This window comes from Hyaena hyaena, unplaced genomic scaffold, assembly GCF_003009895.1.
Source record: "Hyaena hyaena isolate Hyena2069 unplaced genomic scaffold, ASM300989v1 scaffold_12, whole genome shotgun sequence".
NCBI lineage: Eukaryota > Metazoa > Chordata > Mammalia > Carnivora > Hyaenidae > Hyaena > Hyaena hyaena.
The window spans coordinates 6,228,128-6,248,545 of record NW_024080644.1 but is presented as its reverse complement, the minus strand read 5'-3'; the positions used below and the strand labels follow the sequence as shown (position 1 = coordinate 6,248,545).

The 20,418-nt window shown below is 39.0% G+C and overlaps 1 protein-coding gene across 1 annotated transcript in view; it reads left to right on the top strand.

The window, feature by feature from the left end:
- CFAP47 (cilia and flagella associated protein 47) overlaps positions 1 to 20,418 on the top strand; it is a 500,885-nt gene that overhangs the window by 436,475 nt on the left and 43,992 nt on the right. Inside the window, exons 59-61 of the mRNA XM_039256279.1 lie at positions 2,867 to 3,026; positions 6,205 to 6,299; positions 10,663 to 10,815. Coding sequence (XP_039112210.1) covers positions 2,867 to 3,026; positions 6,205 to 6,299; positions 10,663 to 10,815 — 408 coding nt within the window. The remainder of the gene's footprint in view (positions 1 to 2,866; positions 3,027 to 6,204; positions 6,300 to 10,662; positions 10,816 to 20,418) is intronic.

Here is a 20,418-nt window from a genome sequence, read left to right as displayed (position 1 = left end):
TTCTTCATTTCATACGTATGGATAAATTACCGATGGATCAAAGAACTGTAAAAATGAAAAGCATACAGATATTAGAAGAAAACATGGATAGGTCTTTTAGCAGATAGAAGTGAGAACAGTTTTTCTGTCTCAAAGTGTTGCACAGGATAATGGGAAAACCATGAAAATAAAACTCATTTGTGAGACACAAGATGAACTTGATAAATTCTCAAAGTTCTTGTTGATGTTAAATTTCAGTGATTTTGCAGAAAAACAACACAGTGCTTCTTACTATTCAAGCATATAATAACAATTAAAGAAACTTATGATCACTTCAGCAGGGAACTATGTCTACTTGTACACTGCTATAACATTATGGCCGCAAATAGGCTATTGGATTTTTAATTAAATGAGCTTATTTATCATAGCACTGTCTTTCCACACTTTCAATTCAAACATTACAAGAAAGTGTGGTGTTGGCAACGAATTACCCTTTTGTATCTTTGTCTGGACTCCTTACACCATCTGAATGTCTAGGTTTTATTTTTGGTCATACTAAAATCTATTTTTAGTGATAACATAGAATTTTTAAGGGTAAATGATGACTTCTCAATTTGATTTCCTTGGGGATGCAGGAATGGTTTATTTAACACCGCTCTTACTCCTTTTATCTTATTTCAACTCTTTGTCCTATCCTATTCTAGTTCTTGCTGCTTTTATGCATTTGAATGCAATGATTCATTAAACATCTCGAATTCATAAGGATGAAGTTGAAGGCGACAGACATTGTTTAGATGTCTTAGTAAGCAACACAGTCTTTCACTGGGACTTTGGCAAATTGTCTCAATTCCTCCACCTCTAAAATGAGAAACATAGTAGCATAGAGTTTACAGTGATTTTTCTGAGAATGAAGTGAGGTATTGTGTGAAAAATACTTAGTACAGAGCCTGGCATATAGTAACTACTCAATAAATACTAAGTCGTTGTTGTAGACTTTGGGTCTAAAGTTCTCTCTTGTCTAGCAAGACAGCAGGACGCAGGTTGAAAAGCAAGAGATGGCTAATGTCTGCGAGAGACAAGCCCTGAATAAGGGCCCTTGCCCCGTTTTTATTAGGATTAGAAGGCTTACAAACATGGTGATGGACGTGCACAGAAAGACAGTGAAACTGAACATTAACTTGGGGGTGTGAGGGAAAGGGGGTCTTGTAGATATTCGGGGTTAGGGGTTTGGGTTAATGCAAAACAAAATCCTGGTGCCAGGCAGTCAGGCGGAAGGTTGTTTACAGCGGGCACTTGGCACCACCTCTGTTTATCTAAGCTAGCCTAAGGGAAGAGACTTCAGGGTTAACAAGGCACCTTTTCCTTTGTTCATCATCTCCACTCTGGGCAGCTTCACCTGCAGGACAGTGGTCTGTAGCCCAATTTACCTGTTGACCTAACTTGGTCCTTCCCTCCTATGAAAGCAGCTTTCTGCTATACCACTAAATTGGGGTGGGGAGGCACCTTGAGCTGAATGCCTAATCTTGCTTACCTCGTATATCTTTGTATTGGGTGCCTTAGCATCCCCTCTCTGTCCAGGGGCCTTTGCCCCTCCTTCTCTATTCTGGGGACTCTGCACCCCCTCTCTTGCACCTCCCTGTTCTTGGTGCCTTTGCACCTCCCTATTCTAAGGTGCTAATCTTATTTACCCAGTCTCAGGTGAGAGCATCCCATGGCTTTGTACTTCTCTATGCCTTGTTAACCCATTGGTGTAAGCCTGGGGGATTCCTAAGCTTATTCCCCACAAGTAGTAATCATATTATTATTAGTTGTTCTTAACTATGATAGGAGACATTAGGACACTTTCATTTCCTGAAGGAGTAAAATTTAAAATTTTAAAATTTATAAGAATTTGGAGGCTGGATGTTTTGGGCAGGCCATTTTCTATTTCCTTTCTTGATGTCCTTAGTAGTTTAGTACAGTGTTCTCATCTGAGACAAAATGGCTTTGAAAATCATTGATTTTATAACAAAGACGTTACAAAAACCAGAATGTAGTCAATAATCTTTTCTTATAAAGAAATAGTGTTATTCTTCAAAATAAGGGAGGACATCCCAATACTTGTCCAATAGGTAGGATGCATATTTTTTCCCAAGTGTGGCCATATGGCAATCTGCTTCTGGATCCCATGAGGAACTACTGACACACGCAGCTTTTGGGCCCCAGCCCAGTCTGAATAAGTCAGAATCTACAGTTGGGGCTTAGCAAGCTCATGTCTTACAAGTTTTACAGGTGATTCTTATGCAGAGTAAAAGGTGGAAAATTAAAATCCATTAGAACACAAGAAAATGCTGTCAGTGTTTCTGTCTTCTGGGTTTTACAATGTGGAACGGATGCCCCTTGCTTTCACAAATAAGCTTTGGCTTCCCTCAAGGATCAATTAAATAAATGAACAGTTTACTGGTATCAATTTTGGTTCTCCAGGCAGAAACCTGGAGCTGTTATGGTCTAGGAAAAAAAGATAGACAAGAAATTAAAGGGTCAAAAATTGCTGTACTTTGGCTTTTGGAAAGTGTAGTGAAATTTGAAAAGACTCATGGGTTTATGGTTCTTTTATCACTCTGGGAACCCCCAGCCACCACTCTCAGCATTTCCGCATCCCTTCTAGCCTCTTCAGGACGGACTTCTTGCCTCAAGTTATAATGTGTTTTTTTAATAGCGTTGATGGCATTTGAGGAAGATTAGTGAAGCCAGTGAAATGCACTTATAATTTAGCGTAATGCATTTTCCTGTTCCGAAGTGATTATGAAAAACTGATAATCAGTAGAAGAATTAGGAGGTTATTTTCTGCTGTTAAAATTATCCTTTGAAAATGTTTACCACGTTAAAAATTGTGTGTTTTTTACAGGAATCGTATTGCCTCCTAAAGGAAATATAGATATCCCAGTGTTATTTATGCCCAACCTAATGAAATTACACAGAACAATGGTCATTGTTCAAATGATGAGGACAAATAGAGAAAGTTGGCCTATTGACAATTATGATGAATTAGACGGAGAATTGAAAAGGTAACCTTTATTCCTTTATGTTTAAATGTTTTATTTATTTTTGAGTGAGAGTGCACTAGTGGGAGAAGGGCAGAGAGACAGAAACAGAGGATCTTAGTGGGCTCCGCACTGACAGCAGCGAGCCTGATGTGGGGCTCGAACTCAGGAGCTGGGAGATCATGGTCTGAGCTGAAGTCGGATGCTTAACTGACTGAGCCACCCAGGTGCCCTGAAAAGGTAACTTTTAAATAAGAACATTGAAGGAGAATGATTTTATTTTGACTGGCACTGACATGATCACTTTCTTTTCTATGTTATGCAATGTAAAGTTCGTGATTTCATATTCTCTAAAGTGTTGAAATTTATATGTTTGGAAGAGGAAAATACAGTTGTTATATGGGCATAGTATTTATCACTTGACGTTCGGAGTGATTTGGAGTTCAGAGTGATGAACAAGTTAATGTTAGGTATCATGTCAATGAATCTGAGTCAGAAACGTGCAAAGGAACTCCTTTTTGACGGAGAAAACAGTTACTGCTGAGATGCCAAATAATAAATCTCTAGAGAACAAGCTGAAATAGCTTGTCTTGGCCAACTCTCGGACTTGTGATACTGGCATTCACCAAGTGATGGCACTCTGCCAGGAGGTATGACACCCTGCCCTGACCACTGCCGTACTGTGTCCTTGCGGATGCAGGCTGCCTGTACTCTCTTTGCTTCAGTGAATTCTAAGCAAGCTCCACTAATGATCAAACTTGTATATGTTTTCTCTGCTTTTATAGTTTAATTAAATAACGATCTAGAAATCTTAATTAAAACAAAATTCTTCCTATGAGTGTATATTTCTTCTCCGCAGTTTCTTAAAACTTGGTTTATTTTGAGAGAGAGGGAGAGCACTAATGGGGGAGGTAGAGAGAGAGAGAGAGAGAGAGAATCCTAAGCCAGCTCCACACTGTCAGCACAGAGCCCAGCGCAGGGCTCTGACTCAAGAACTGTGAGAGCATGATATGAGTCAGACTTAACATTTGGATGCTTAACTGACTGATCCACCCAGATGTCCTGCTTTTTCCACAGTTAAAAAAAATTTGAGGGGGTGCCTGGGTGGCTCAATCAGTTAAGTGACTTCAGCCCAGGTCATGATCTCACAGTTCATGAGTTTGAGCCCCACATCTGTCAGAGGCCGGCTCCGGCAGGTCCAGGGGGCCCTGAAGGATGGATGGTGTCGGCGAAAGAGAGTGAGAGAACCCCGAGATTCTTTCTGATCACCAGGCAGGCTTCTCTGTCCTGTCGGTTTTGGTGTCTTTATTTATAGGTCAAAAGTTAACATGGCATCAGGAAGTGGAATTTTTACAATGGATAGCTCTTTGTGATAAGGTGTTTTTGGAAAATGTACAGAGACAGGTTTTACAGAAATCTTGCAGAACTGCCCCAATTATAGTGAGGTTGAGTAAGAAAATGACAGGGTGTTCACATTTTAATAACACTAAGATTAAGTCATAGGTTTGTAGATACTCTTATCCATCCTCATCACAGCTGCCAGGGTAAGGGAAGGTGTTTGTGCAATGTAGGCCTTAGGGAAGGGGCTGCTATACACCATCAGGTAGCAAAGGTGTATGTACTAACTTATCTTCTGCCCTTATCTGTTCCTTCTCTCTAAGTTAGGCTCTTTGTCTCCGGGCAAGACTTGATTTTCCAGTTATATGCTTTATGGCACCGGAGAGCCAACCATACCTTTAAAGAGTTTCGCTCATTTCCAATACGTAGAATAGCCTCTTTGAGGGCATTTACCTTTGTGTCTACTTTTATGATTTCTTGAATAGCTAGGGCATGAGAGACATTTTTGGTTAGTTGATTTGCATGTTGAGCTGTATGAACCTCTTGGACTAACGCAACGGTAGAAACAGAATTGTACATGTAAAGGTCAATCTTTTATGACTAGGGGTCATTAGCCTGTTCATAGCTCAAGGGAAAGTATGGAGGGAAACAGGACCTTCTGGAGACACGGTGTCTGTTCCCATAATCAAAAGAAGAAGTTCCCACAATAAGTTCCTTCACAAGGTGCAGTCATCCTACCAGGGCCGGAATAAGGGGACAAGTCACTCCCGATATTGATCAGCAAGGTACCTTAGGGGTCGGTGCTCAAGCAGAAATACTTGAGTGGGGGTGGATATCGGTCATCATCTGATTGGCAAGAGACCGTGCAAACTTGCTTTAACCTCACCAGGAGTTTTCTCGACTAGTGGGCTCAGAATGGCTCCCAACACACATCAGGTTCTCTGCTGTCAGCATACAGCACACTTCCCATCCTCTGCCCCTCTCTCTTTCTGCCCCTCCCCTGCTTTCATGCATGTGCACTCGCTCTCTCTCAAAAATAAACACTAAAAAAAATTCTTTCCTATGAGCCCATTACTGTCCATTCTGCCATGATTTTTACCATTCCTGCATTCACGACTGCCTTTCTATTTGTGGATCCCAGTATAAAATGAAAATGAGGGGGCCTTTGTTCAAGAATGGTTAAGAATTTCAACAGTTATCGCCGTGTGTTAAACACGCATGGACCAGTTCTAAGTATGGGTCCCTCATGCTGTTTGTTGCTCAGGTCACGTGCTCATGCAGCCAGCCCTCCCTGCTGTGTCTTATGTTTCATTTTTAACAAGAAAAGCCCATTTTGAACAATGACCAGAACCATGTCCTAGTACTGCTGTCTTCTTGATGGTGTATGATGGACTTAGAATATGTTGACAAATGCCCTCTTTCTTTTAATTAATAGCCCCCAAAAGTAAATTCATTGTCACCTTCTCAAGTCCTGTACTTAATGGCATTTTTGTGTTTTATGCCTTGCCTGTGCAATTTAGAATATAACCCCTAAAACTGTATTACCTCTGATAAATCACATGTTAGTCACATCCGTAAATGCCAATACTGACTTTTAAAAGCTGGGGAAAAGTTCTTCCATTTTTACTTCTATCTCACGATGGTTGCGTTACTTTTTTCTCTGTGATAATCTCCCAAGGTTTGCTTTGAAATGTTCGTAACATTTGCAGAAACTGATTTGTATTTCATAGTTTCTCTGTACCAAAGTTTAAATTCATGAGCTTTGCTAAAATACCATTAGGTTAAAAATGAATATTCTCTTTTAGCCTCATATTCAAAGTGTTCATAGTTTTTGTTCACTCTTCCTCATCTAATTTCTCATTAGAACTATGGGAATAGAAAGTGAAGGAATCCCAGCCATACACTGGATACACCCTATTATCGGACTCCCACAGGCACTACATCTTAAAGGCCCTCCAGGTAGGTATATTTTAGAATCCAGGAACACCAGGATTCAAAACGATCTTAGAGGTTCCTTTATTCCCACCTCTTCTTACGCAAGTAAGAGAACAAAGGTCCAAAGAAAGTAAGTAGTGAACTGAACAGCCCTACTGATGGGAGCGCTGGGACCAAATCTGGTCTCCTAACAGTAAGTCCAATGATCCTTCCACCAAACTGTACCATGTCCTTTTGTTCTTCATGTTGGTGAAACCTTGAAATTTCAAGGTTGCAGTAACATTAGCTTCAGGCCCCTTTAGCCCACGTTCTGTGAGGCCCCCAGAGCCCCGCACTAGATCTTTCTGATCCCCAGGTATTTTGGTTCTTGGGTCACCTTTATTTGCCAGTTTCCAGCTTCTGTGTAATTCGAAGTCTCACCCGAGAACCATTCTTTGGGGACACTGATCCCTCTATTCTCAGTTGTCCCAGACACAAAACTTGTACGATGTCCTCCAAAAACCAGTCAGAATGTACTCAGGGTTTCTAGGAGGTTCACTTCACTACCACACACACGACATAAAATACCTCCTCTTAACAGGCCTTTCTTTTCCTCAGTGAGCCCTCTCTTTCTCCACATGTGCCAAACTTCTCCAAGTTTCCTCAGTACTCTTCTCACTTCTTCTGCATTCCTGGGTTTTCTCGGCTGCTTCCCAGAGTCAGCCTAAGAAATGCAATTCCTCTTGGAAATCCATAAAGCAAGCTCTTATCAGGCCTTAGGCATAGTTCTTCATAACTAGGAATTGCTCAGTTGCTCAGCGCTGTGAGGGCATATCTCTTTTGGAGCCCCACCCCCCCCGCCCCCCGACCAACATAGATGAGCTGAAAGAGTCTTGAAATTTTGAATTTTTCTGCTCCTTCCGGTACCAATTTTTGCTGGTGAAATAGAGTTAGTCTTCTGCTGGCATATATTATATCACCACACTGAGAAAGAAGAGAAAATACTAACTTTTGCTTGTGGATAACATTTCCCAGGATACCCTGAAGGCCAAGGTTACATATTTCCTTGTGTCATTTAATTTCAACGGGAGTAAAAATCCACATATCTAGCAGTACCTTTGACAGTAAATGTCATTTCTTTTACTTGAAGTATTTTTGCTCTTGAGTTAAAAAATTATCAACACATAAATATTTCAGATATACTGAATTATCTTCTGACTGCTTCACAAACATGCCAAAACATTTCTTTCATTTCCTTCTAGAGGATAATTGTTTGTATACATTCCATAGAGCTGAACGGTTCAAAATTTATAATGCAGTCATCTGATCAAAGGATGTAATAAAGCCTAGACATTACTCTGTTGAAATACTAAGAGCAGTTTTGCTCATGTTGACTGCAGACACAGTTTCGTTTTTCCCAGATTAAAGAGTTAGAGCAGGTTTTTTTTTCAGTCTGAAACAAAGCCTGTGAAAACATAAAGGCATGCATTTCTTGCAGTTTTCTTCAAAGAAAGTTAAGCATGCTGCAGAATCAGAAAGGCGTTTTCCATCAAGTCACTTCTCTCGGTAATTACTCGATTTTTAAATTAAGTATGAGTTCTGTAAATAGTCTGGGTCATGTTAGCACAACCCGGTAGTAACATCAGTGTTCTGAAACCGATGTGTACCAGCTATTCAGTCATTTTAGCAGAATTCTAACGCCTATTCTAGTAATTATTTTTCTCTTCAGATGCCCTTGAGAAGACAGAGTGAGTACAATTATATAAATACATATTGTTTCCTTTCGGTACAGTCCATCCTTCATTCTCATGAACACATCAGAGATAACGTATTGCTTGCTCTGCTCAGCTGTGTCACCATCGATGTTTATTGTTTCTCTTCCGTCGCTCTGTGTCTGTCACTCAGGTTATTCTTAAACCCAGGGTACTTTTGTCACTCTGTGAGCCACCTTTTTTGTGTGTGTATTCCTATCTGCTCCTATCCATTGAGGCAGATAATTGGAAAAGGACTCCACTACTGTCACAGTGTGAAGACAATGGAATGTGAATCCTCTGTGATTGAGTAATCCGTGCATTGCCAGGGCACTGATTTCCAAAGGACTTAGAGGGACAAGACTAGTGACGTGATACTAATTGTAACTTTGATCACACTAATTTCTAATTTAATGCTTTAAGACTGAAGCTAATTAAAACCAAAGAAGCTTGTACATTTTCCTCAGTCATTTCAACCCTCTTAATTCACATCTCGTATTCCACTACTTATTCTAAGTCCAAAATGTTCAATATCAACCTGCAAATTTTAAGATTAAAAATAAATTTATATTACATATTTTTGTACTAGAAATGTGGTATGTATGGTGAAAACACCTAAATCGGAGGACATTATCTAGTTGTGCAGTTGAGAGGATTGTATTATTATTAGTGCCACACAGTGCACTAATATAGTGCAGTACATTTTAAAAGTTTTTTTTAGGGGCTCCTGGGTGGCTCAGTCGGTTAAGTGTCTGACTCTTGATTTCGGGTCAGGTCATGATCTCACTATTCGTGAGTCTGAGCCTCGCATCAGGCTCTGCGCTGTCACCACTGAACCTGCTTGGGATTCTCTCTCTGCCCATTCCCTGCTCACTCTCTCTCTCACAAAATAAGTAAATAAACTTGGGGTAAAACAGCTTTTTTATATTATGATTCTCTTTTATCCCTTATATTAAATTTATGTTTTATGTGCATCTGAATTGATAAAAATAGAAGAGTTAATATAGTTTTGAGAAATAATATTTTTATTTATGTGGATGTGGGTTTGGCTTTTGGCTTTGTCCAACAAAGCCAAAGATGGCAAAAAGGATTCCTCAAGACTCCATGCAAGTCGAGAGAGGTGAGAGGGAGGCAGAAGGAAGTCTCCCCAAGCTGCTATCAAGCTCCATATTGATTGACTGATTGATTGATTTGTTTGTTTGTTTATTTTTATTAAATGTTTATTTTTGAAAGAGAGAGAGAAAGAAAAAGAGTGCTCAAGCAGGGGAGGGACAGAGAGATAGACACAGAATCCAAAGCAGGGCTCAGGCTCTGAGCTATCAGCATAGAGCCTGACACGAGGATGTGGGGCTCGAACTCATGAACCATGAGACCAGGACTCGAGCCAAAGTCAGACACTTAACTGACTGAGCCACCCAGGTAAACTCCCGTATTTATTGAGCATACATTTAGGGAAACAATGAACAATATGTCAGTGGGCTACATGCTAGTAAGAACATATAGAAAACGTGCAGAAAAACAAGTTAAGACAGGGTAAAATAATCCACGCGATAACATGGCCTAATGAATTTATGAGCATAGGCAGGACCTAACCCTTAGATATACATAAACTAGATAAGTAGAGCAGGGCTGCTGTTTTCAGGGTTCTGCTTTGCAATACGCTCCGCCCTCTAATCTCCTAACTCAGGACATAGCTCTTTGACTTCCTACATGTGAATTCTAGTATACTTGGCCTCATGATATTATAGAGCTAAGGCCAAAGGAATACACTGATACTCATGTGTAATGAGTAGTTGTACACAGAAACAATATTTTGGTTTCTCACAGGGTCACTGATAACTTCTTCTATACTTGATATAAGAAATACTGAAGTTTAATATATATAAATATATAAAATTTTAATGCTATATGTTAAATTAATATGTAATTAAATTTTAACATTAATTTTAAGTGTTTCATTATAATTTTATTTTTAACTGTTAGTGTTATTTTTTCATAAAGATTTTATTTTTAAATGATCTCTATACCCAACTTGGGGCTCAAACTCACAACCCTGAGTCTAAGAGTCACATACTCTAATTATGAGCCGGTCAGGCACCCCTCTTAGTGTATTTTGTAAATTTAAAGCAATTCACAAATGAAAATCAAACTATTTTACTGAAATAATTTAAACATGAATTTTAAGGTACAAGTGAATCAATAGTAGGAACTATTTTTAAAGTGTTACTACAAAATAAATGTTATAGAACATATTTTTTAAAATGATTTGAAGGTGTTTGCTGTAGTATTATTTTATAAGTAGAGTTTGGTATTTACGACAGTGAACATACAGATAGCTGAAATATTCATGTGTTCATGACCACCAGTTGAATTATTGACATAACTAGGTCAGTTCCTGAATCAAATTTTACATCCTAATATACTCTTCTGAAATCTAGTGTATATCTTCCAGATTAACCTCTAGTCATGCTATTTTTACACATTATTTAATATTCTTATTTGCTTCTACAATGTCAGTGTATATAGATACTGCATGAGTGTGTGTGTATGTGTGTGTGTATTAATGCCAGACACAATATTTCAGAGTATGCAAAAGGATATTTTTATGACATAATTCATTTTCTTCTATCTCAACTGGAAATATTTCTCTCCTGTAGTTGTCATAAAATGTCAGTCCAGGAAGCGGGTAGAAGAGGAAGTGGAAGTCATGCTGACTGGTGATTTTTTTGGAGAAACTCCTGTCTTAGATCCAGCAGATTTTATAGTAATTCCAAAAAGAAATTCATGTACATTTGACGAAGATCTGGATGGTAAGAAAACGACAGTCCTGGATATCAAAAATGGTAATAAATAAAATTCAGTTTCTTTAAATTGCATACTGCTGATTATTCAGGTATATGAAAATCCATGCCCAGTATTTCTAATTTGCAATATATCACTAAATAGTGCTCTCAGATGTTCAGTGATGTTTGTTCTGTTCACATAGTGGCTGTTTCCAAAAGGAAACTAATTGTAGTTGTTAATAGATTTCTAAGAATTGATTATGATTCTGTCATCAGTGAGAAGAGAAAAACTGTAGTAACTGTAATTTCCATGTCCCTTCAACTTTTTTATTAAAGTTTATTTATTTTTTGAGAGAGAGAGAGAGCAAGCAAGCAGGTAAGGAACAGAGAGAGGAGGAGAGAGAGAAACCCAAGCAGGCTCTACACTGTCACCATGGAGCTCGACTCAGGGCTTGATCCCACCAACAGTGAGATCTTGACCTGAGCTGAAATCAGGTGTTGGCTGCTTAACTTGACTGAGCCACCCAGGCGCTCCAGTGCCCCTTCAATTTTAATCTCTTCCTTTACCCTCTCTTTCTAATTTAAAGCATACGATTGAAGTCATGTGTTACACCTTTAAATTCTGAAATAGAACCTGAAATAAAATGTTCCTTATTTAGGAGCACTTGGGTGGCTCAGTCGGTGAAGTGTCCAACTTCAGCTCAGGTCATGATCTCACAGCTGGTGAGTTCAAGCCTCATGTGAGGCTCTGTGCTGACAGCTCAGAGCCTGGCGCCTGCTTCCAATTCTGTGTTTCTTTTCTCTGCCCCTCCCATGCTCACACTTTGTCTCTGTCTCTGTCTCTGTCTCTCAAAAATAAATAAACATTAAAAATTTGTTGAATGTTCCTTATTTAAATAAATGAAAATTTTAACATAAATTAGATGTAATCCCCAAATAAATTTTGTGTAATAATCCCTCTGACACTTAAAGTCTTAAAGAAAACTTTTCAAAAAGTTAACATGAAGATCTGGCAAAATCAAATCTCAGTGATACAAGACTGTTTTTTAACTGTCTTCCAGATGACCTAAAGTAGAATTCTCCTATTTCACACTGAAAGAGAAATTTCCTATGGCAGTATGTTATTAAAATCAAGAGGGGAAATCAATGTTCATGTATTATTTAATAAACCAAATTGACCACATTATTAAGTATGAAATTTCTGCAGAAACAAAATATCTTCCATAGTTTCCTCATTCATATCTGTAGTTTTGTACTTTGCTTTCCACATTATTGTCTTTGTGTCTGATTTAATTATTTCTGTGATAAAAGAATATAAGTGAGATATAACTGAAGAGAGAGCCAGAGTACCTGAATATAGAGGGAGTATACAAGAGATTAAAGTTTTTAATTTTTTATAATAGTGACTATTTTTTTTTTAACATTTATCAATTTTTGAGAGACAGAGAGACACAGAATGTGAGTGGGGGAGGGACAGAGAAAGAGGGAGACACAGAATCGAAAGCAAGCTCCAGGCTCTGAGTTGACAACACAGAGCCCAACACGGGGCTCGAACTCATGGACTGAGAGATCATGACCTGAGCGTAAGTCCTATGCTCAACCGACTGAGCCACCCAGTCACCCCAATAGTGACTATTTTTTAAATGTTTATTTATTTTTGAGAGAGGGAGAGAGAAAGAGAGAGAGCGTGAGAGAGAGAGCATGAGAGAGAGAGAGAGCACGTGTGTGCAAGTGGGGGAGGGTCAGAGAGGGGAGGAGGAAAGGTCCAAAGCAGGCTCTGAGCTGTCAGCACAGAGCCCAGTGTGGGGCTCAAACTCACAAACTGTGAGACCATGACCTGAGCCAAAGTCTGATGCTTACCTGACAGAGCCACCAAGGCCCCTCTAGTGGCAGTTTCTATTAAATAATAAATGCTCATTTGAAACAGTTCAAGAGATTTCTGAAGTGATATGGATAGCCACCCCCAACTCAAGTCAGTCCTATTCCAATGGTTGTTACAACATAATAAATTTGATATTCACCCCTTGTGCTTCCAGCCACACCTGAAGGATGGAAACATGCCATGAATTTAACTAGCTATTTTAACCAAGAGCAAATAACAGTGACCCAAGACAGGTTTAGTTTTCTTTACACAGCAGCCTAGACTTGTAGGAGGTCCAGGGCGTGTGGTGCCTGTGTCCCCTGAGACCAGCCAGGGACCCAGGTTCCTTTCCTCTTGTTGCTCCCCATCCACGGTGTTTTCTCTGCGTGTCAATTGTGCAGGCACATCTGCAGCGGAGAGCAAGCTGGTTCCCTTTAAGGCTGTGACCTGAAGATGCCCATATAATTTCTACTTGCATCTCATTGGTCAGAATTCAGTCATATGGATACATCCTACTGCACCTGAGGCTGGGAGATGTAATCTCTTTGTCTAGGCCCAGATGAAATTTGGGGCCTTTCTATTACCAAAAAAGAAGAAAGGGAAAACATAAATATTGGGAAGACAATAGGCAATCTCTGCCCTATTTTATTTACTGTAGACTGGTAAGATCCATCTATTGTCAATCCATCCCAAAGTACTTACTGGAAACTTATAATACATTAAATATTTTTCTGGGCCTGGAAATTCATACACCCCATCTCTCTCCTACCATGAGACTCATGTCCCTACTCTTTAGAATAGAGTTTCAGGGGGCGCCTGGGTGGCTTAGTCGGTTAAGCGTCCGACTTTCGCTTAGGTCATGATCTCACGGTTCGTGGGTTCGAGCCCCGCGTCGGGCTCTGTGCTGACTGCCAGCTCAGAGCCTGGAGCCTGTTTCAGAGTCTGTGACTCCCTCTCTCTCTGACCCTCCCCTGCTCACACTGTCTCTCTCTCTCCTAGAAATAAATAAAACATTTAAAAAAAAAAATAGAATAGAGTTTCAGTCACTTTCTTGGCAACATGCCAAGTCCCCTACTGTTTATCTTCATTTGTTGAAGGTGTAATATGTAAAGTTGGGGAGTATATATATTTTTTTGGTCTCCTTTTCTCTGCATGCCTGCTTTTCTCCTCTCTTTGCAGGCCCACTTTCTCTGTCTACTCATCAGCTTATACACATGACTCAGTCATAATGAATCAATCCTTTTTCACTTCCAAACACCCTTGGTCTCTCCCAAAATAGATCGTTCAAACTAGAGTTTTGTTGTTTGCAAACAAGCATTCTGAGAGTAAATATAGAAGCAGATCTGGAAATCACAGATATTTCTTAAATGATCACAAGAATGTCAGGATAATCTCTCCCCCCCCACACACACAGACACTTTCATTTTAAGATTTGGAAAGTTTAATGTTTTAATATCTGGAAAATGGAATTATGAAATGAGTACCTATGTTATATGTACCCAAAGCATTTCATACAATCTTTGGAATTACAAAAAAATAGTTCACACTAATTATTACCTTTTTATTTACTAGCTAGTTATTGATAATATGAACTATGTGGAAATATTATTATTAAGTTGCACAGTGAAACATTTAATTTTTAATTATGTTAATTTATTAGTTATTCCTTTTTTCTCTTTGATTGGATTTTAGTTTTGTAATTGTAAGAATGTCAACTTACTCATAGACTGTTTAACTATAAAAAATGAAATAAATGTATACTAGGAGAAGGGAATTTTCTTTTACAAGTCAGTCAAAGTGCTCTTTATTTTTAAAATTTATTTATTTATTTTGAGAGAGAGAGAAAGAGAGCACACGAGTAGGGGACCAGCAGAGAGCAAGGGAGAAAGAGAATCCTAAGCAGACTCCATGCTCTGTGCTGAGCCCAACACGGGGCTCCATCCCATGACCATGAGATCATGACCTGAGCCAAGATAAAGAGTCAGACGCTTAACTGACTGAGCCACCCAGGCACCCTAATTACTCTTTATTTTGAAGAATATCTGTTCATAGTGAAATCAGACTGATACCAACCATTTCCATTTATCTCAAAAATGTTATTAAAGCTTAATACAGATTTTGCCTTCCTAAATCATGTTGGAATTATAAGTAAATGAAACCCTGCTGACTTTCTTTCCTTCAATGAAGAATTCTGATTGTTTATGTAGATCAAGGATTAAAATATTGCATTTTTAACCTCAGAAATCAAATGTGTAACACACCTGTCCATTTCCAGTGATAAATGTAAGCACTTTTTATTGAAATGGGACATAATTTTAATAAACAGCTAGCTTATAGTAAATGTACCCTAGTACATATCCAGTAACTTTCTGAAGTAATTGTTTTGTGTTCATCCTGCTGTGCTTAAAAAGTTTTAATAATTGAGTGTTCAAACCTTGATTTCTATTTGAAATCTATCCTGTTGAAGGCAAAATGTTGATGCTTCTGTGACATTGTGAAGGAAGGTAAAAAGATGCTCATATATGAGAACCATTTTAATATGTTCTTGCTACATTAAATTACTTACATTATACCTTTGTCACATTGCAAGCTAAAAAATTATAATTCTCGTCATAGAAATTGATTAAATGTGATTACTGAAAAAAAATCCACTTCCTTCTGTATAAGCAGGGGCTCTAAGGAATTGCCAGTATCATTTTGGGAGGTTTGCAAGGCATATTAAGAAAACAATTTCTTGGGGCACCTGGGTGGCTCAGTTGGTTAAGTGTCCAACTTCAGTTCAGGTCCTGATCTTGCAGTTCATTGGTTCAAGCCCCACATTGGGCTCTGTGCCGACAGCTCAGAGCCTGGAGCTTACTTTGGATTCTGTGTCTCCCTCTCTCTTTCTGCCCCTCTCCCATTCGTGCTGTCTCTCTCTCTCTCTTTCTCTTTCTCTCTCTCAAAAATAAACATTAAAAAAAGTAAACAATCTCTCACAAACAGCTCTTGAAAATGTCTTTTGATATGGTTTGTATTTCACTGCTTAATTACTCTTCATGATGAAAAATAATACTTAATATTTAAAAAAAACAATTTAAAAGGTTTTCAGCCTTATCTCTTCCCATGATCCCCTCTAAAATAGTTTTTTCTGTGTTCATTACCACCAAATTCAAAAAGCTTATCTAATTTTTGGCTAAAGACATGTTAATTTGTGAATGTTTCTGTTCTGAAGCACGTCCTGTATAGAAGTAGATTTGTTCAGTCCCCTCCCAAACTTAATGTTTTTCTCTGTCTTTATGGCACCTGAATATTTGATAAATCCATTAACTTTTCCTTTGGTAATAACTTGATTCTTTTCCCTGCCCCTATTCGAAAGATGTAACCAACTTGCCTGCACTCTCTGTAAGTTGTCCTGCTTGCCTTTCCCCTCCCACCTATTTCTTTAAGAACAAGTCTGACCACACAGTCTGCATACTATTTTAGTCTTCAGTGTGTGCAAAGGCAAACCAGCTCTTTTTCCCTATCTGTGTGTTTAGCCAGTTTGCCCTTCTGATGGTCTCCTAAATCCATGATGGTGGAAATTTAAAAACTCTCTGGTTTGGACTTTGATGGGGGTTTAGATGTGATGTGATCATTAATGAAACCCTTATATTCCCTTATCCAAGTTTATGGCCAACTGAGAAGATTAGAAATAAGGTAGATGGAGATCACAAGGTTACCTCCGTGAATTATGAAGATGAACTGAAAAGTGACTTGGCCCTGTGGCCTCATTGAGGCTTATTAATTAAACCTTCCACCAAAATGAAGTGCATTCACCCCCAAACTAGTCACTTGTGTAGACTCCTGGCAAGAGCATACAACCTACATATGAAGAGAGCGGAGAAAGTATGCAGTCGGGATTCAAGGCATCGGGAAAGAAAAACGTCTGTTCATCTGCTCATATTCCATTCCTTCACCCATATTCACCTATCAATTCACATTACTTTTCCTCCAGTAGCAAGTCATGATGGAGGAGGCAGAATGATGCGGAATTTTTTTCTTCCTCCTCTAATTTTCCCTTGTTGTGAGTGAATAGGCCCCTCCAGGTAAATATGCTAAGTAGGGGATAAAAATCTTCACTGCTCCCTTCCCAGCAGTCTCCTTTTATCTTCATCATCTTTACCTAAGAGTCAAAAAAAACCCCTACCAGGCCAGGATTTCCCTGCCTTCCTTCCACCCTGACTCCTCACACACACCATTGAGTTAACCAGGATTGATTACTTTCATATCTTTTTCATCAGCAACAGTCTTGTGAGCATCTTTGCTGGCAGATATTTTGCTGAGCCCCAGAGATGCCAAAATTAACAAGTCACACAGACTGATGTCAAGGAATTCAAAGAACATCTGTCCAATATGTTGAATTTGTGCACCTGTAATATTTAAATCAATTGATATTGCCCTACTGGAATATTATACATGGATATTTAGATTGTATTTTGCAGTGTCACTTTCATAAGATTACAAATTATTCTGCGTGGCCATAATTTCCCCCATAATTGTATTTGTTCTTTCTAAGTAATCCTTGATCTATGCGGTCTTTGTGCCTCCCTGGGGATTCGTTCATTCAATGACTGTCTCTGTGAGACTTTTTCCGTGGGAGTGGTTTTATTGTTTAGGGTTAGAACTGCACATCAGATTCTTGCCTCTTCCTTTTATTTCCCAAATGTTCTATAACTTGAGGCCATTTTTCTTTGATCAATCTGTTATCTTTTGATTTGCTAATTTATGTATCGCACTGGTCTCCTTTCAGTATATCCTCCAGTCTTGCAGTACGTTGTTTGCAGGTCATATGTAAATTCTCGTGTCCGGTTTGGTCTGTAACCACTGATAGCTCCTGAGAAACCTGTAGATGGCCCTTCCCTTGGCCTCCAAATTTGGTCCTTTCCTCAGCTTCTGTTCCTTTTACCTTCTCTGCTGAACTCACTCTGTTAAGGCCTCTGTCCTAACTGCTCTAATGAGACCACCCTCGACAAGACGGTCACCCTTATCCAGTGTGCCTAAGCCTGTGGTCAGATTTGTGTCCTGAGCTTACTCAACCTGTCCGCAGCATTTACCATGTAACCCAATTGAAGGACTTCCTGCTTTTAGTTTTCATAACACGTCTTATTATCTTTATCACACTGGTCGTCTCTTCTCCATTTCTCTTGTTGGCTCCTCTTCTGACCAGGATCTAAATGTTGGAATGACCAAGGGCTCTGCCCTGAGGGCCACCACACACCAGTACACAGGTTATGTCCTGCACGTTTCCAGAAGGTGCTGCTAATGGCATCTTCTCTGCAATTGTGACACATGACAGGCCTGATATCCTAGGTGAAGTATAGAGCCAGACACATTGGGTTCTTCCCTTTAATCTCTTTAGGGCCTTGAGAAAATTACTTTACCTCTCTGGAAACTCAGTTTCTTCACCTGTAACATGGAGATAGTAACGGTATCCACTTCATAGGATATTTTTGAGGATTAAATATGTAAATGCATGGAATCCTTAGAAACCGTATGGTTCTGTGTGTTTTCTGTAAGTGTTAGATCTTAGGATTATTATCACAAAAAGCTCTCGTTGAGTATTTTGTGACAATGGTGTATTAGAGGGGTGCCTGTGTGGCTCAGTTGGTTAAGCATCTGACTTTGCCTCAGGTCATGATCTCATGGTTTGTGAGTTCGAGCCCGCGTCAAGCTCTGTGCTGTCAGGTCAGAGCCTGGACCCTGCTTCAGATTCTGTGTGTGTGTGTGTGTATCTCTCTCTCTGCCCTTCCCCCACTCACACTCTGTCTCTCTCTCTTTCTCAAAAATAAATAAAACATTAAAAAAAATTTTTTAATGATGTACTAGAATACCCATCTTCAGTCACTGACAAATAATGTTTTAAAATGGAAACAGGGCCCTCTCAATGTCATTAAATAGGTTTTCTTATTAATACACAAAAGAATATTCTTTGGTAAAAAAAAGTACAAAAATATGGGGCCTCAGTATTGGATAGACTGAAACTGGATGCTAATTGCCAAGAGTTCAGATCAAATATTTATGTTACAAGAAGTCCCTTTATCTTTTCTTTTTTGTACCTTGTTTAAAATGAAATGTGTAGGAAGACCATCAGATGTGTGGCCCCTTTCTTTCTTTAATTTTTCATTTTGTGGTTTATTGTACTTCTGGTCAGAGCGGAGGAACATGCAGTTATTTTAAATTAATCAAGATGTCTGGTCTATTAGATGACCTTATGAAAGTGAAGTAAAAACATGCTAATGAAATACCCCTGCCAAAAGATTTACAACTTCTTAAAACAATAAGAAGAGTTGCTCATTCTTCATTCCTGTTCAAAGAAAATAGCTTTAGGTAGTTTATCCAACAATCTCCATTTTCTCTGAATACTATCTTCATCTATTTCAAATTTAGGACTCCATTCATTCCTTATGTGATTAGGATGTTCTCACAAATGTATATGCCTATTATTAATGAAGAGAGAACTGCAGAAATTTAGAGAAAGAACATGAATAACAATATTCATTATTCCTTCTTAGTCTTTTCTCCATAACTGAGACATTTTTGCTGGGTTTGCTTTGACATGTATTTCTTACAGATTAAAATGCATATGGAATTAATAATACATAATCTCAAAGTGTATTTTATAAATTAATTTGATATAATTCAGTACTTTTGGATTATTTATCACATTTAGTTGCATTCTTTTAAAAAAAATTGACTGATGTTCTTCTGCACTGAGTAAAATTTTGTTATTGTCCTGAGAAAAGTCACCTTGGTAAAAGGCACTGTTGGCCAATGTAGCTCCCACTGCATGATTTATTGGCACTATGATACAAGCATTAGGTTGAATGGTAATTATGTGAGGACACTATCTGGATGGGAGACATACCCCTTTTGTTCTATATAATGATTCTGCTGCAATACTCAGATGATTATCACCAGTATTATTTTGGGACACAATAGATAGATATGATATGGACATGGACATAGATAGATACAGGTATCTGTCATACATAGATACAATTCTCTGAAACCTATCTGATTAAATAATTTGTATATATGTAAAGGGTACGAATACAGGACAGAAGTGATAAGCCTGTGATTCTATTGCCAGTCACAGCTGCTCATGTATCTCCCACTTTATCCATAGCAGGGTATCATTTGATCTTATTCTTCCTCTCACCCTGTGCAAGCCACCACCTGGCCTGAACTGCTGCAGAAAATTCATTACGTTCTCTCCTAACCCCTTTTTGCTCAATTTACCATTAAAAGAGCACATTACGTACATACTTAAAACATTCAGTGACCTCGTGTTATTCTTACAAGTCCCAAATCCTCACCACACTCTACATAGTCTTGCCTACTTGGCCCTCTTCATCTTTTGACAAATTCTTGCCACTTCCTCTGCTTCATCCACGCAAGTTCTTTCTCAGCTGGACTAAGCTGGCTTCCACCATGGAAAATTCCCCCATGCTCATACCTAAGAGGCCTTTCTTAATTTCTTTTCCCGGGTAACCTTTTATCACCTTTCAGTTTTGGTGTATTGGTTTCCTCCTCAGGACCTGAGCAGCCAGGTTCCCAGGACCAATGCTCTTATAGCCTCCTTTACTTCTCCATAAAAACGGTATCACAGTAATAATTTAAAAACTAGTGGTATCGGGGCACCTCAGTGGCTCAGTCGGTTAATCGTCCGACTTCAGCTCAGGTCATGATCTCGCTGTTCGTGAGTTCAGGCCTCATGTTGGGCTCTGTGCTGACAACTGAGAGCCTGGAGC